The sequence below is a fragment of the Equus przewalskii genome, chromosome 6, assembly GCF_037783145.1.
Source record: "Equus przewalskii isolate Varuska chromosome 6, EquPr2, whole genome shotgun sequence".
In the NCBI taxonomy this organism is placed as follows: domain Eukaryota; kingdom Metazoa; phylum Chordata; class Mammalia; order Perissodactyla; family Equidae; genus Equus; species Equus przewalskii.
In genome coordinates, this window is record NC_091836.1 from 37727478 (window position 1) to 37743628 (window position 16151).

At 44.0% G+C, this 16151-nt stretch overlaps 1 protein-coding gene across 8 annotated transcripts in view; it reads right to left on the reverse strand.

Moving 5' to 3' along the window:
* Positions 1-383: 383 nt before the first annotated feature.
* ETS1 (ETS proto-oncogene 1, transcription factor) overlaps positions 384-16151 on the reverse strand; it is a 125249-nt gene continuing 109481 nt past the window's right edge. For all 8 annotated transcript variants that reach the window (XM_070623403.1, XM_070623402.1, XM_070623404.1 and 5 more), the window contains 2 exons: positions 5133-5251; positions 384-4189 (listed from right to left, as the gene is read on the reverse strand). In XM_070623403.1, coding sequence (XP_070479504.1) covers positions 3974-4189; positions 5133-5251 — 335 coding nt within the window. In that variant the 3' untranslated portion in view covers positions 384-3973. The remainder of the gene's footprint in view (positions 4190-5132; positions 5252-16151) is intronic.

Below are 16151 nucleotides of genomic sequence, written 5' to 3' on the forward strand. Positions count from 1 at the left end.
GAATATTGACTAAAGATGTTCAACTTTCTCTATTAATATCAGGAACTTCAGCCAGTTTGGGATCAAATGTTTATCTGCCAAGTCATTAAAAATTTTCTTCACATGGCTCTTAATCCTTCAGACATGAACAAAATGAGGTATGACAAGGCCAGGGACATTCCACAAAGGATGACACCATACATTCAATAACTGGGGTATTAGATTATACTTCCTTATATTCCTATTATAGTTCTCAATTTATTTGGAAATCTTTATCTAAAATGGTCCCAAGCTAGTGATATCAGCAAGACTGAACCGTGTTCCCTCCTGTGCTTGCCTCTGGCTGGTTATTTGTCCTGCTTTCACACACGAACCAGACAGAAAAGAAGCGAGTCAAACCCACATTGTTATGAATGAATTTCTTTGTTTTTAATCTCACACAGTTTAAAATACAATATGAAATCAGGCTACAGTATATAAAAAACTCTCCAGCAAAATGATGTGCCAGCATCAGCTACTAAAATAAACAAACAAAAAACTCCCCCATAAGAAATTTTTTTGCATTTTTTTTAAAAAAAACACATAGACACTTACATCGCTACATCTCTAAGCTACCTCAGTTCTGATTTTTAAAAAGCACCTGCTTTTCCTTTTTTCATCTTGCTTTTAAATTTTCAGCTTTTAAAAAATATAAATTATATGAAAATACAAGTTGGAAAATAGTCAAACACAATATAACATCTTTTTCACCCCTATACTTCTCAGCTTAAAAAAAAAGTATTCTTAAAAAAAGTTCAATAACTGAGGCAGTATTCCTGATAGAGATAATTTCATTTTTATATATATATTTTATATATGTATACGTATACATATATTTATGGTTCCTTGAAACTTCTTTGGAATGTAGATACCATTTCAACACATTTATATAGACCCCAACAGAGACAGCAGCATGCACAGCATGACTAGAATAGAGAAGGTGTAATTTTCACCATGAAGATTAGGCAGGTTAATGCTCTAAAACCCAGAGTGTTTGTCTCCAAAGTGAGGAAAAGCACATCTGATCTTTGAATGCTACCTCCAATCCCCACAGCCACAAGACCAGGGCTCTGTGTAGGGCAGTCCCTCCGCCGAATGGAGAGGGCAACAAAAGTAACCCTGAACCCTACAGCCAAAACCGCCATGGGGTAAGGCATCTCCAGGAAAATAAGGGTTTCACCCAGCTAAACCAGATTTGCCCATCCTTCCTCTGAAGTTAACATGTGTTTTTAAAAAGCATAAATGCAACAATTCTGCTACATTTCCAGTGTATAAACCACCCACCACTCTTCCTGGGATGGTCTCTGGCCTTTGGACAGAAGGAGAAAAAGCATCTGGCCAGATTGACAAAGCTGTCTTAACTAATACATTATCTACAAATACTGAAAACGGTGGAACTAGAGAGAAAGGGCATCTTAGCAAACAAGCGGGCTGAGGAGCATGAGGAGGCACTCTCTTACATCTATTCTGCTATGGAGTTAGACACACTCACACAAGGGGAGTTTTCAGCATAAATTTAATGAGAAAGGTTGATGAGTTGAGAAAGTGATTTTATGCCTGGTTGCAAACAGCAAGCAACGACCGATGCCCGGCCTTGGTTCTATTCTCGCCCATTACTGAAATGTGGAAAGACTTAACTAGAAAACCCAGGTATTATCTCAGCTGCAGTTTTGCATGTCTGCAAACATGCACACACACACACACACGCACGCACACACACGTATGCTCATTCACACATACCTTTGTCAGTGCCCAACAAAGATCACATAATCTAAGAGAAAACAATGTAGTCCAAACAGTTCCGCCTAACACTCCCTGAGCAGCTCCTAAAATATTTCGAGAGCTTCATTAAGGCACCTGCATCCAGAAGAAGATCAAAATACACAGCTGGGATAATTCTGCCTTTGCTTTCCGAGTGGATGCTCCGATTGATCGGTATGAGAAAACTCATGAGTCAGAGAGCTAAGTTCCTGATAACTGAGGGTCTGCAAGAGGACCTGGGAGTAAACAATCCACTTTCTTGAGGATATGCTAGAAGGTAGGTAGTACTTCCAGTTTCTCAGCTGGAGCCCAAAAGGCTAGCCCTGAGAAGCCCATCTTAAATGCTTCTCCACCTCTCTCACGGACGTCCGTAAAGCCGCCCCTCTGTCGTCATCTTTTCAATCGGGCATCTTTATAGTGGGGGGATTCTAATGGTATTAGGCACTTTTCCTCACTAGTTAGACGTTAGATTCCCCCTCAAAACCCCATTTTCAGATCACCCTTTACAACCAGTAGAAAGACGACTGCTTCAGTTGATTACGTTTGTAGTTAAGCTTTGGGGGAACTACAAATATGCGAATAACTCATGGACCACCTTATTTTCTTCACTCAAGCTCCTTTCCTTATGTTTCCTTTGCCTTCAAGTCATTGTTTCTTCTGCAATTATTAGCCTTCCCCTGCCCTGTGCCAAGATAACAGATCCAAGCACAAGGACCTAACAGCATCTGTACTATTCACTTTGCATACACACTCTCACCTGACATCCAACTCAACTAGCCTAAATTCTTCAAAGGAAAGCCTTGCACTTCTCCCCAAAACAGCCAAGCCCACATTTTACATATACGCAACCTTAATTTCCATTGCTCCTAAAACCCAGTAAGTCTAAATGGCTTCATCAGACACTTCAACTGGTCTCATGTCTGCAATTACTCTTCACTCATCAATCAGAAAGCTGTACATTTCTCTCTACTGAATAACAGAGTGGGGGGAAGCAATAAATGTGGGGTACTGGGGAAATAAAACATAAAGGAGAAAGTGTAGAGTGTTAGTTCGGAATGACATGCATTCAGGACTTATTTCTTGAGACCTGAGGGGTAATGCCCATGCACACAGCCTTTATTCCAAGTCATACATGTTATAGGCATAGAACCAATAAACAACCAAGTCAATCTTCCTCCTTTGACCTCCTTTCCATGGTGTCAACAGAGCTCCTACATTTACTGTGGTCCAAAACCAGGGCTGCAAAATACATTCAGTTCAAAGACTTAATGCTTCTTAGCTCAACGTTAAGTCCAAACCCCGAGAATTCACTAATGGCAAATAAGTAGAGGGTGTGATAACTTCTTTAAATTATAGATGAAATTCACATGCACAGTTCCCTTGCACTCAGATCAGCATTATTTTTTCCTTCATACATAAGTCACATGAATTTGGGATCCCCGATCTCAGTGACAGCCCTTTGCGTTTCCAGTGGGGTCTATATAAACAGTTTTCTTTCACTGTGACAGAATCCTCAGCCAGCAAATAAAAACCAACTTGCATGATACCGCAATACTGAGACCACCTTAGAGCTTAAGACGATTTTTAAGAAAAAAAATACTGGCACAAAATTTAATAAAATAAAATTTAACACAAAAACAGTTTTGGCCCCACCCCACGGAAGTCCATCTTCGTTTTGAAAGTAGAGTAAAAAGTAAATAGTCCTTGGTTTTTAGTGCATCCCCAAACAAAATGTTTTATCCCACCTCCCTCTTTTTTGCCCTCCCACACCTAAAAACAAAAGGAAATTAATTGCCTTTCATAGGTTTCATGACTCCTGATGCATCAATTTCTTTTGCTAATAGGTCCATCACTCAAGACGTTTTTTTCAAGGATGATTTTAAAAAATGACTGGATACATTAGCTTCTTTCTCCCTTAAGCAAAATTCTTCAAGCTCCTAAGAAGACCCTTTTCTCTCTCTCCTGAAAATTTACTCAAGAATTTCTTGTCCCACCCACCCTACAGGTCCTGGCTCTCCTTTTCCAACTGTACACAATTGATTATAGCTGCAGCTGACTTAGCTCCCACCCCTGAATGTAAAAAATGAGTTCTGGAAAATTAAAAATAGAATAACAGTTAAAAATTAAGAGTCCAACCGATGTGGTTGTTCTTTGAAATGTCTCAGCAGAGTTTCCCCAACCCCTTTGGTGTCCATCACTCATCGGCATCGGGCTTGACATCCAGCATGGCGTGGAGCTCCTCGGGCGTGTACCCCAGGAGGCTCTGCAGGTCGCACACAAAACGGTACACATAGCGTTTACCCGCTGTCTTATGGATGATGTTTTTGTCATAATAGTAGCGTAGGCCACGGCTCAGTTTCTCATAATTCATCTTAGGTTTGTTTTTCCTTTTTCCCCATCTCCTGGCCACCTGAAATTTTAAAAAATGATAATAAAAAGGAGAGGTAAAAATCTATAGGATAATCCAAATATATATGTTTATATGCCTATACCCATTCCTGGTGACCCATGATGTCAAGTAAGATGGTTAGAGATTCATGTCCATGGAAGATACTTTTCAGACCTCTCTCTTCTGAATTCCAATATTCGAGAAGTGGGCAAGGATGGCAGTCAAATTGATTCTTTAAGTTGATGAAAACACAGTGGCCCGAAACTTCTATGTAATAGAGTTAAAGCCTCTGATATTGAAAAATAAGAAAAGCAACACCATGGACTCTCCTCTTTCCCGACATTATTAGCAGAATGTTCTTGCTTTGAAAGCATAAAATCTAATGTGAGGGAGTGGAACAGAGCTGGGCTGCAATCATACCTGCCTTTCATTAACAGGAAGCATTTTTTCTGTCCTGGGGCACTACATCTTCTCATGTCTGCCAGAACAGAGATGCTTTCTCTCATTCATCGTCTTTTAGCCTCGGAATTGGGCATGGCACAGAGCAACCACTCAATAAGCATTTGTTGAATAAAAGAATGAATTAATGAACCAATTGTACCCATCTTCCCAGGGCTCCTGAATTGTCTGACCCCTTTCAGATTCACAGAGCCACAGGGTCAGGAAGAGTGCTAAGTCAGAGAAGCCAACTCCTATTTACAAAGGGCCTACTATGTGCCATGCACTTTATGTGCATCATATCAGTTAATCTTGGAAAACAAATGGGCAACCCAGATATTTTCTCTATTTTCCAAATGATGAAACAAAGGCTCAGACAGGCTACATAACTTGTTTGAGGTCACATAAGTAGCAAGTGGCAGATCTGGGATTCAAATCCTCGAAAATGTCATCCAGGCACACACAACCCCTTTCCAGAGTTCTCTCTCATCCTCCCTCAGTGACTCTCCAGTCCCTCCCTTCTTACCTCATCTGGATCAGAAAGCTTGAATTCCCAGCCATCTCCTGTCCAGCTGATAAAAGACTGACAGGATTTATCAGTGAGTAATTCCAGAAGAAACTGCCACAGCTGGATTGGTCCACTGCCTGGAAATACAAGCCAGTGTGAATCATTACACCAGATGCTCAGCACTCACAGGGACTAATCCCATTACACAGCACTCCTGGTTCCCTCCTCTCGCAGTCCACCAGCCAGGAGAAAATGAAGGCAACATATAAAACAAATGTTGGAAGAGGTGCTACGAGCTCAAACACACTGAAAGGTGAAGAACTTCTGACCAAAAAAAAGCACTTAAGACAATATATCAATTGCCATATTTTGATTGACTTAAGGGTCAGTTAATTTTTATTGCTATGCAAATTAGAGAGAAAATACTGGGTCTACCCTAAACTTTAGAATATCAGCATAATCTTTTGTGCTTTCAAAAACTGTCATTGTTTTTGCCTGAAGAAGTAAGAATGGTATTATTAAGGAATTTTTTCCCAGCTCCAATCAGAAGTCACAGCTCATAAGCACTCCTCTGGAGTCCCTGATTTGCAAGTGGGAAGGATCACTATCCTAGGTGATCTAACAAGGGTACAGAAGTGAGATGCTCTTCTGGTCCTAATACTCTTCTCCACCACCGTGCCGTCCTCCTAGGCCAATCCCAGGCAAGCTCCCACAATAAGAAAGGAAAGCATCATGACTTTGTGAGGGATTAACCTGCCACCCAGGAAATCCTCAGAGGTCAGGTGAGGACCATCTCAGAAATTCTTCATGGGTTCAGCATATTCTAACTTACATACACACGCACTATTCTCTTGTCTTAGCCACCCACACTGCCAAGATCTTAGCTCTGGAAGGCCTGGCATACTCTGACAGTCAATTTATCTTATGCTAAAGGATTCAAGCCACGTAGATGTCCTTTTGGACTAACTTTCTATTCAGAAATGACAATGCTGCCAGTTATCCCTGTCTTATTTATGGGTGTAGCCAGGGAGACAAACACGGGTTCAAGGGTCTGTGCTGCCTGTTACACGTTACAGTGTGTCTTATACCACCATCTCGGGAACAGTGTGGACAGAGTGGGACTCGGAAAGACCCAGTCTGTGTAGAAGGAAGCCTGATGCTCTCCCTCGTAAAGGAAAACCTGACTGTTCAAGGCCCTAATCCTTAACCTAAGTTTCAAATTTGTCTAATCCAAAGTAAATAGAGTTGATAGGAAACAAGCTTTTAGATTCCCTCTCAATCTAAAAGATAAATGTCCTTTATGATCCACAAGGGTAATCTCTTCTTCTGTCTTATACTTCTACAAGACATGTTCATATGCATCATTTTGCTTGCTCCTAAAAGCCACTCCCCACCCCTCTCCAGAGGCAAGCACAAGTGGTCTCATTGTTTCCATCCTATTGGTGCCAAAAAGGGTGCTCAGAAAAGTAACGTGACTTTGCTCCAAGGAACACTTAGAAAATGGTGGTGCTGGGTCTGGTGCTCCGGCCTTCAGCCTCCCAGCACGAGCGCAACCTGCACGGGCGCCTATGAGGAAACAGCAACTGAGCTGCGTGACCATGGGACAGCCAGAGGAAGTGCTCCTTCAATAATAGCTTCCTACTGGTGGTTTCCAGCGCTCCTCCTAGGCACACCCCAAGCTAAATATGGAAAACAAAATATCTCTCCCTCATCCTTCTAAGAATGCATCTTGAGCTCTTTAAAACTATCTTGCAAGAAATATCTTACACATATTCTAGAACAAAATGATTCAGTAAATGCCTATAAAATAAATTAACATACCCCAGAGGGCTACACTGGTAAAGCCTTACTCTCCTCTGTTGCTATCCCTTGTTAAAAACCATTTAATATACAACTCAGACACATCTTCAGTTTCCTAGGAGCTGAGTGAAGTTACCAGCTACTACTCTCTGCCTGGGCTCAAAGGACTAAATGTGAGGTTACGTGAGGAATCCAATGAGAAACCATCCTGATGGGCAAGAGTAAGAAAACAAATCTCTATTAAGAAATGCTATGGAATTTCTGGTGGAAAAAAGTAAGAAAAAGCAACAGCTTGTGACATACTAAATTTCCTGAAGAAGTGCAAAATGACTACACCCACCAGGATCCCTGAAGAGAAACATATAAAGACAAATCAGCTACCCCGAACTATGTCCATGAGCCGGGGAGTCCACAGTCCTCTCCTGAGTCAAGACCACAGACTACAGAGATAAAAGAGAGAGACAGGTTGCTCTAAGACCTCAGGCAAAGAAAACTATGTACAAGAGCTATGATTTCTGGTGCACCTACTATGTGCCACACTCTGTGTGATGCTTTATAGCCACCTCATTTACTCCTCACAGTAATTCCACAGGATAGATGCTATTGTTATTGCATTTGTTTTCACCACTTTACAGCACAGAAAACTGACACACTGCATGGCTATGTAACTTGTCCAAGGCCACTCAGATCAGAAGTGGAGTGGCCGTGACTGGAACCTAGGCAGTTTGACTCCCGACTTCTTCATGTCAACACTACATTGCCCCTACACAACACCAACTCAGAGGCTGGCATCTAAACCGCCTGCTTGATTGCATTGAACCAACGCACAAAAGAACGTGGCTTTAAAAATCATCTTGTCTTTCCCACCCCTCATGGCAGTCCAGGACACTGGATGGCCAATGTTTCTCCCGGCCATCTGACCACTAGTGACCTCAGCATCCACCTCCACAGGTGACATTTCCAGCCCAATTATATGGTCCCCTTGTGGCAGTGGTTAGGCTATGTTACTTCATTATTTCTCCCTCCCACTATTCACCCTGAAACCTCTCTCACACTATTTATCTTTAAATCCCTTTGGGGAGAAGGAGGCTAATTATACCAAGGAAAAGGAAGGAAACATCGGGGCTTCTTCTGCCAGGCAAGTCATGGTCCTTGGCAGGGAGCAGCAAGCACACCCCATGTTGCTGAGAGGGAGGCCCAAGGGCAGGCTACATTCTCCTGTCCTTGAGACTGGACATGAAGCAGAGAAGGGGACTTCAATGCCTGTTGCTAGAACCAGCTCTCAGAGGAAGGAATTTCAGACAGAATTTTCCTTGCTGTTGCTCCTGCCAGTGTCATTTTCTGAACTGAAAAGTCAGAGAAGCAGGCTCTGTACGCCCTGCTCCCCTTTCTCTGTGCGTATTTGACCCCTGACGTCTGTGTAGACGGCCAGGGGGCAGAGTGAGTCCTTGTCTTTTCTCCCTGTGGTTTTCCTTTGTTCACAGGAATGTGAAACCGTGGAATTCAGAAACCAGGAGCGCAGGTCCTAGGTGCGGTGCTCTCAAACTCTTTTTTCTATTTACACCAATAGGAAAACCAGATGCCTGAAGAAAGCAAAGGGACCGGAACAGGAAGGAGCGTCTCTGATTAGCTTCACAATAGGAAAGTCAAAATAGTGGTGATGTCAGCTCAAGTCTCCTTCCCCCAATTCTTGAAGAAAAGTCCTGCAAGCCCACTCAAGGCTAACGGGAACCCACAGTGCCCTCACCCTGGTTTTCTGGAAGTCGCTGCTCACCCTTCAGAAAGCCCACATTGTGGAACCAAAGGAAAGGAAGCCATGATTCCTCCTAGTACCTTTCTGATGACTCCTACTCTGCCCTTTCAGTTGTGGGGAGCAAAAGAATAGTAAGAACAAGGATTATTCTCAAAGCCATAAATGCTGGGTCAGGGCACAAGTGAAGGGTTCAGGGTGAGCTGGTCCCCTGACTGGACTGGTGGACGGTCTAACACAGCAGTCTGTCTCCACAACCAAGTGTCACTCTCACTTCAGGTCCTTGAGAGGGAATCAGGGCCACTGGGAAGCCCACAGCTAGGAGGGAGTTTAGGGTTGGAATGCATACTGGCTACCCTGACCTGCCAGCAAACCTCCCAGCAACATCCGAGTCTAAGCCCGTGGGAAGTTCTCATGCCCCAGACTTTTCGAAACACTGAATAAGGCTAGCACCCCCAGTTACAACTCTCATAGAGGATGCTTCTGTATTACTTAGTGTAGGTCTGTCCAAATCCCCAGGGCTGCAGGGCTCCATCCGTTGCCCTTACTCCAAAATATCCTAAAACTGTAAAGCCTCTTTCTCCATTCTCCATGCACCCCCCTCACCCCTGGGCCCGGCCCCTTCCACCCACCCAACTGGACTGTGGTCTCAGTGACCTTTGTCCCAGGGAGCAGAGAATGGTACTAAGAATAGTGCCAGTCATGGGAAGGGGGAGCTCACATACTAAATGTGACTCACAATGGTGTCCCTGTCTGGGGGCCCCAAGGCAGTCAACGGCGTCCTTCACCATGCTGCCCTGGGGTGTCACGCATCAGGAATCCGGTGGCATCACTGGGAAACTATGCTTCTCAACTCGAAGCCCTGAGCCACAACAACAGAGGGGTCCCTGTTAGAAGGAAGTCCCTCTCCGAGGCAGTGCGGGAGGGAGTGGGGGCGGGCACCACACACACACCCAACTCCACACCCCCTGCTGTCTGCTCCCTCGCTCTCCCTCACTGGCTGCAGTGGGGGATTTCCTCTGACTGCTTTGTTCTTCTCTGCTTCTGGGTAAGAGGAAAATTCCTAGTACAACAGCGACAGTTCTGATTTGGAGAACATGATACAACCTCAGAAGAAGACATATCAGGTGGGGTACCTGGTGGGACCCCAAGCCAGGAGAGCAAAGCACAGAAAGATGTTTCCCTCCAGAGGGGACCCTCAAGGCACTTCAAATCCAAGGTTACAGTCTCATTTTTTCTTAAAAGGCAAAGCTCTGAGTAAATTCCTACTCATTTTGATCATATTTTAAGTCCCCTCTCCTTGTCTAGGAACTGGTAAGCCCACCATCTATCTCGATGAGGGTTGTTCATTAAAAATACCCTGCTTTTTTGCTCCCTCTGAGTCTAAAGAGGGAGCAACTTAAAGAAATATATAGCAATGAGCTTGGACAAAATTTTAGTTAAGATGTTCTCGATAATAATCCTTTGCATTTGGCAATCTGTCAGTATCTTTCTTCTTATCTTCTAGGTTCGGGGGTTGCCTGCTAGTGAACGGGGTTCAGGATGGGACTTCAGTTTTTCCTTTTCATTTCAACTGCAAGTTCTCACTCTGTCATCTGTACCCCAGCGCGAGGCTAGCATTTAAGAGTTGACTTCCATACAGCCAGAGGTCAGCACGGGCAGTCACTCTCGCAGGCAGCCTCCCTTGTGGTTTGCTTGCACTAAAACCAAGCCTGATGGTTTGCTCTATCTATTTCTCTCAGCACCGGAATATATGCCCCAAGGGTGGGACTGTGTTTTTTCACTGCTGTAATCCCAAGCCTAGAACGATGCCTCCTCGACAAACACCAACAATCAAAATGCCATCTGTTAATGAATGACTCCAGTTGTTAGCTCCCAAGAGCATGGACTCTATCTTATTGATCCTTATTTTCTCAGTGCCTGGTATAGTATCTGGTCTCTGACAGGTGCTCAATAAACATTTACTGAACTGTCTTAGTAAACAATCCTCCTCTGAGGAAAGATGTAAGGATTTAAAAAGCGACCCAACTGGTTCTCTCTATTAAACTATATTTGGGACCAAACAATATGGGTGACTCCCAGGCTACGTTTCATCAACATGTTCCCCAAAATAAAAATGACCACACCTTCTGTCCTTTGGGGATTAATTTGCTACTTTGAGAAGCTAATCTCTTTAGCTCAATGCTAAAAGTCAAATCAAATACCTCAGTGTGGGCAAGACACTACATTTATTTTAACCTATGAAACTCTCATGGTTGGCCACCCTTGCAACAGGGCTGACTCTGCCCTGATAGCACACATCTGGCAGGTGGTCCTAAAACAGAGGAACAGGCCTTGACTGGCCCCTCCCTTCCACCCAGGTGTCTCTACCACAGCCAAACGATGATGGCAAAAACAGAACACTCAAATCCAGAAATGACCCATCTGTTCACAAGCCTATTTTCCTTTCACACTACTGTAGGAGAGCCCATCTCTGGGAGTGGAGTGGGTGACCCCAGAGTCTAAGCGTCACCCGCTTCCTGTCAATCTCCTTCTAAATTATCATTCACAAAAGATTCCAAAATCTCTCTATTTCCATTAAGTCCTCATGAAATGAACTTTAATAACACATCAAATGGAAGACATCTTGACTGCTTCTTGCCTTCTGGACCAAACTCAACCTGAAGCTGTACAAAGACTTCCGCCTGAGGATGAATAATTCAAGAGATGATATTGCTGAACTGTTTGGCAATCAAGGCACTGGGAAAATTTTCAAAAGAAAAGAAAGGGTGGGAATGCTTGATATTTTTGGCTTGGCTTTATGCTTAGAGGTGCCTTCTCCCATTTCTTCTGAGTTATGCCCTTCCTTTGCTCCCCAACCCTGACCCAATCTCATGTCATCTCTAACATGATCTAGATACGGCACATCTACAACTAGTCAACAATGCCTTGGTTCAATGAATCACTGTGGAGTCAATACGTTCCATACATATGTTCCTGTATGAATGGCTAATAACTCTAGGACAACAATTGGGGATATAAGTTCTAATAATTCAACTCATAATCACAAAGAGCATTCTAACAGGTGCTTGAAAAACACACTTCACGAATATAATGAAGGGCAATAACTTCATGAGCTTGCATTTATTTATTGCTGAAATAGCCAGTATTGAACAATAGAAACAAGTCAGAAAACAGCTCTCAAATCAATTAAAACCAGCCTTTGATGTCAAGTCTATGTCTCTGACACATTAGACCAAAAGAAAAAGGGAAGCATTTCAAAAAAATGCTTAAAAAGTGTCAAGTAGTGGAGAACTGAGAGATGACAGCAGACAGTAACCTATAACATTTATGTATATATAATATATATGTATATGCACATACACATATATATACATATATACGCCCATGGGAAAGCCCAAAACGAGGAGCCAAGGGGCAGGACTTTGATCCAAATTCTTCCCTGATTCATTCTGTGATGTTATGAACCTCACTTAACCTCTCTGGACTTTAGTTTTCCCATCCATAAAATGGAAACAGGAATCCCTGCTCCTCTCTACTTTAGAGAGATGTAAATTAAGTTCCTATTATGAAAAAAATATATATGTATATCTATACAAAGAGGTGACCATGGCGCAGAGCAGTTTGGGAATAATACAAAATACAACAATGGAACTAAACAGAAGAAGGAAACGACAGAAAATGTATTTTTAAAAGCAGACTTTTCAAAGAAAGACAACAAAAAAAGATGGAATCGACAAAAAAAAGAACATAGCAAAAGCACTAGATAAAATTCAATTATTCTTCTGAGAATTGAATTGGCCTTTTACATGGCGACTTTGGAAAAGGAGAAAGTTGGAGGCTAAAAACAAAAAAGGTTAAAGTATATACATGTAAAATTTTTTAAATATTGTAGATGAGAATAGCCAGTTAAGATTCTTCATGCAGAGACAGCTCTGTGAAGTTCTGGCTCTAATTCAAAGCAGTACACACAAAAAGACAGAGCAGATGCACGCTACTTTGCAAGTGAAAGTATCGCAGACATTTATGGTTTGGGGAAATCTCGGCCACAGACAGACTTAGATCCTCTTTCCCCCAGTGCGCTTTTTTCCCTAATTATTCATACTCCTCACCAAGCACCCTCCACCTAACTACCCCTCCACCTAACTACGATGTGGGGCCAACCTAAAGAGAGTCCAGCAGAATTCCCCACAGAGGCAGGTAGTCTGGGTGTAAAGGGATGGATCTCATCAGCATTAAACTAAAGGAAAAGCAGAAAATCCTCTCCAGCCACCAATGTCCAAGGCAGGCTGCCCAGTGGGCCGGTGACAGCCGGCCAGGCTGCCTCACCTGGGACAGACATAAGTGAGGCTCCCTGGTGAGTTTGCCTTGGGCCTGAGAACAAAACAGTGACACACACCGGTGTGTGGAGGAAAGACCCTTGTTTTTGCTGGGGCTCCTCACACCTGCATGTGCTCAAGCACACGTGTGTGGGGGCGGCTGCAGGAGAAAGGAGACCGCTCCTCTCTTAAAGGGGCAGCCTACATTCAAATGCAGCTGCCTCTTTCCTCTAAACCCAAGAACTCTGTCTAACCAGGTACAAGATAACACTGCGACGCAAACTTGGACAGCGAGCCGCTGAAGCTCAAGTCAGGAAGTGGTTTCTTTAGAGCTTTTTCCTCCTGATGTCTTCTAGGTAACTGATTGTTTTAAGAAGTCACCAGAAATGGGCTGGGTTTGGATTTGAGGGTACGGGGTGAGAATTTTGTTAGAAACCAAAGAAATGTTTTCTCCAACCAATATAAAGTCTAAAGAAAATGCCTTCCTAAGCATCTAGGTAAAAAGAAGAAAGATGTGTTTGCTGATTAGCATTAGACTATCAGACTGGAGAAGTCTGAAGCCTCTGTTTTCTCAGTAGATTCTTAATGCAGTCTCTGGAATCTATTTTATCCCAGGGGTAAAGTTTCCTTGCATATCAAGGATGAGAGATGACTAGTTAAGCATATTAGAATTCTTGGGGAGGTGAACTACATTCTGAAGGATCATTTGAGCAGTAAATTTCTCAAGCATTTATACAGCAAATGATATCTGAACATCTCTCCAATGTAAGGCATTGTTGCCAGACTGGGTTGAATAACAAAACAGAATATTAACAACAGCATGGAGGTGGCAGAAGAAACCCTGTTTGTTCCACTATAATGTGATGAGCTGAAAATGCACTACCTACGCCTTTAAAGAAGAAAGGACTGAGAACACAGCCCCGAGGGGCCTTCTCAAGAAACTACAGCACCTCAACTCTGAATGTCAAACACCTCCACATAGCTGTGACCTGTGAGCACCTCTCCAGCAGTGCGAGTCCCATCCTCGTCTCAGAGATTAAACTTTCACATTCACTCACATGAGGAGAACTTTCACTCTTCTTATCTCTCAGGGAGAGGTGAGTCACACGGAAGACAATGCAGTTTGGTTAGCTACAGTCAACAACATGCACGGTGGGCCACCAAGAGAACTGGGACCACGGCCTTGAGTCCTGCTGTACGTCTAGCCAGACAGAAAAGCTGTGCCGGCCTGACAACCCAAATTTAGCAGTCAGGTCTGATGTGGCTGTCACGTGACTGTGGCGCCCACGACAATGTGCTGCCCAGATCTCCCGCTGCAGGAGGCATAACTGACTGGATCCACCACATCCCCACCAAGGCCACACTTCCTGGGGTCTGCTCCAGCCAGGGACTGAGCATGGTGGGGCACGAGGCCCATTCCTCTGAGACGCAGAGCTCCTCCACCGGGCAACCCGGACTCCAGGACTCCCCGTCAGCCTGGCCAGACCTTTCTTGGAACTGAGCTGCAGCTGGAGGCTCCTCCTAGCCAAATCTCCTTCCTTCCCTCTCCTTTTACTGGGGCCAGACCTGCGGCGTGGCCTGAAGGCTCCCCCACCTTCTCTTGCTCTCTCCTACCCCTTTGTCCTTCACAGAGGTTTGTTTCCCCCCTCCAATGAGTTTCTTGCAAGTCTAACCATGTCTTGACATCTGCTGCTCACAGAACCGAACTAACACACTACTAGTATTGGGTATTTTCCTACTAATTGTCTGACATTGTGAAAAATTTTGAAAGGCATCTTTGTTGCTGTTTGCTATGTGACATGGAGCTAGACCTCTTTCCCCCTCTGAACCTCAATTCCCTCATTTTTACAATGAGAATAACAGAATCTTCCTCATGTGGTTGTTGGTGATGGTTAAAAAAAATAACGTTTGTGAAAGAGTCTAGCACACAGTAGGAGCTTAACACACACATGGGTTGAGCTGAATAGCTGAAGTGACCTAATCCACTATTAAATATCTGCTGTGCCCCCAAGACACTGCTAGCAATTACTGGAATTCTTTAAGTAAAATACACTGTCCCCTGACCTCAAGAAATGTAGAATTATACTGAAAGACAACAGGGTTGGAGAATAATATGAAAGAACAACCAGCATCTAGAGAGTACTTCCTATGTACCTAGCACTGTTCTGGGTGCTTTCCATAAAGTAGTCATTTAATTCTCACAACAACCCTATCAGAGAGGAACTACTATTATTACCATTTTGCAGATGAGAAAACTGAGACACAGAGAAGTGAGCTGCACAAGGTGACACAGCCGGTCAGTGGCAAAGCCTGGACACACTCAGGCTGCCTGGGTCCCAAGCCCATGCGCTTAGCCCCTACATGACACACTCCTGAAACGTAACCAATGGTTAAACAGACGGGATGCCCGCCCTGCGCCGTGTGTTTAACCTGGACTTAAATCTAAAGGCGTACCCAAGTGACAGAGCAGGTGTGAGAACCGTCCAACCTGCAGGCGTCCCATGAAAGTCAGTTTAAGGAGAACAGGGAGGGGAACAGCTTCCCTGGGATCAGGTCTCTACACTGAGGCCCACTGCTCATTCTCCAGAGCAGCAAAGGCCCTCCCGGGAAAAGAGCGAGATGCCAAGGGGCAAGAGCAGGAATATCTGGGACCTCTGGCAGAGCCTTTCCCAACAGAGGTTGGGGGCAGTTTCCAAGGCCTGTTGTTTAAAGGCAACAAGAGCTGTGTGGATGCCCCCCCAGCACACTGGCTGAACTGCTCAGTGGAAACATTTTACTTCAAAGAGAAAAAGGTGGAGTTTCAAACTGGAGACAGAGTGGAATTCCAGAACAGTCACCACCCAATTCCATCATTTGTAGTTAGATTTCGTTAAAGAAACAGTGACCCCAGAAATGTGGGACTCAGAGACTCCTCTAAAACAGGCGGGGGGCTGTCCCCAGAAAAGTTGAGTCAATTTGCAAGTTACCTGCCATCCAAAATCCAGGCATCCACGAGGCCTCAGAGAGTTGTAAATAGCACCATGGTTTGAGATCTATTTTGTAAAGTATAAGTGAGCCCCTTCTGCCCCAAATACAGCTTGCAAGGTATTACCGTAGCTGAATCAAGTCATGGAGGTGGTTCGGCCAGTTATGGCCTTCAAAGGCAACTGACGGAAACAAGGAACCTCC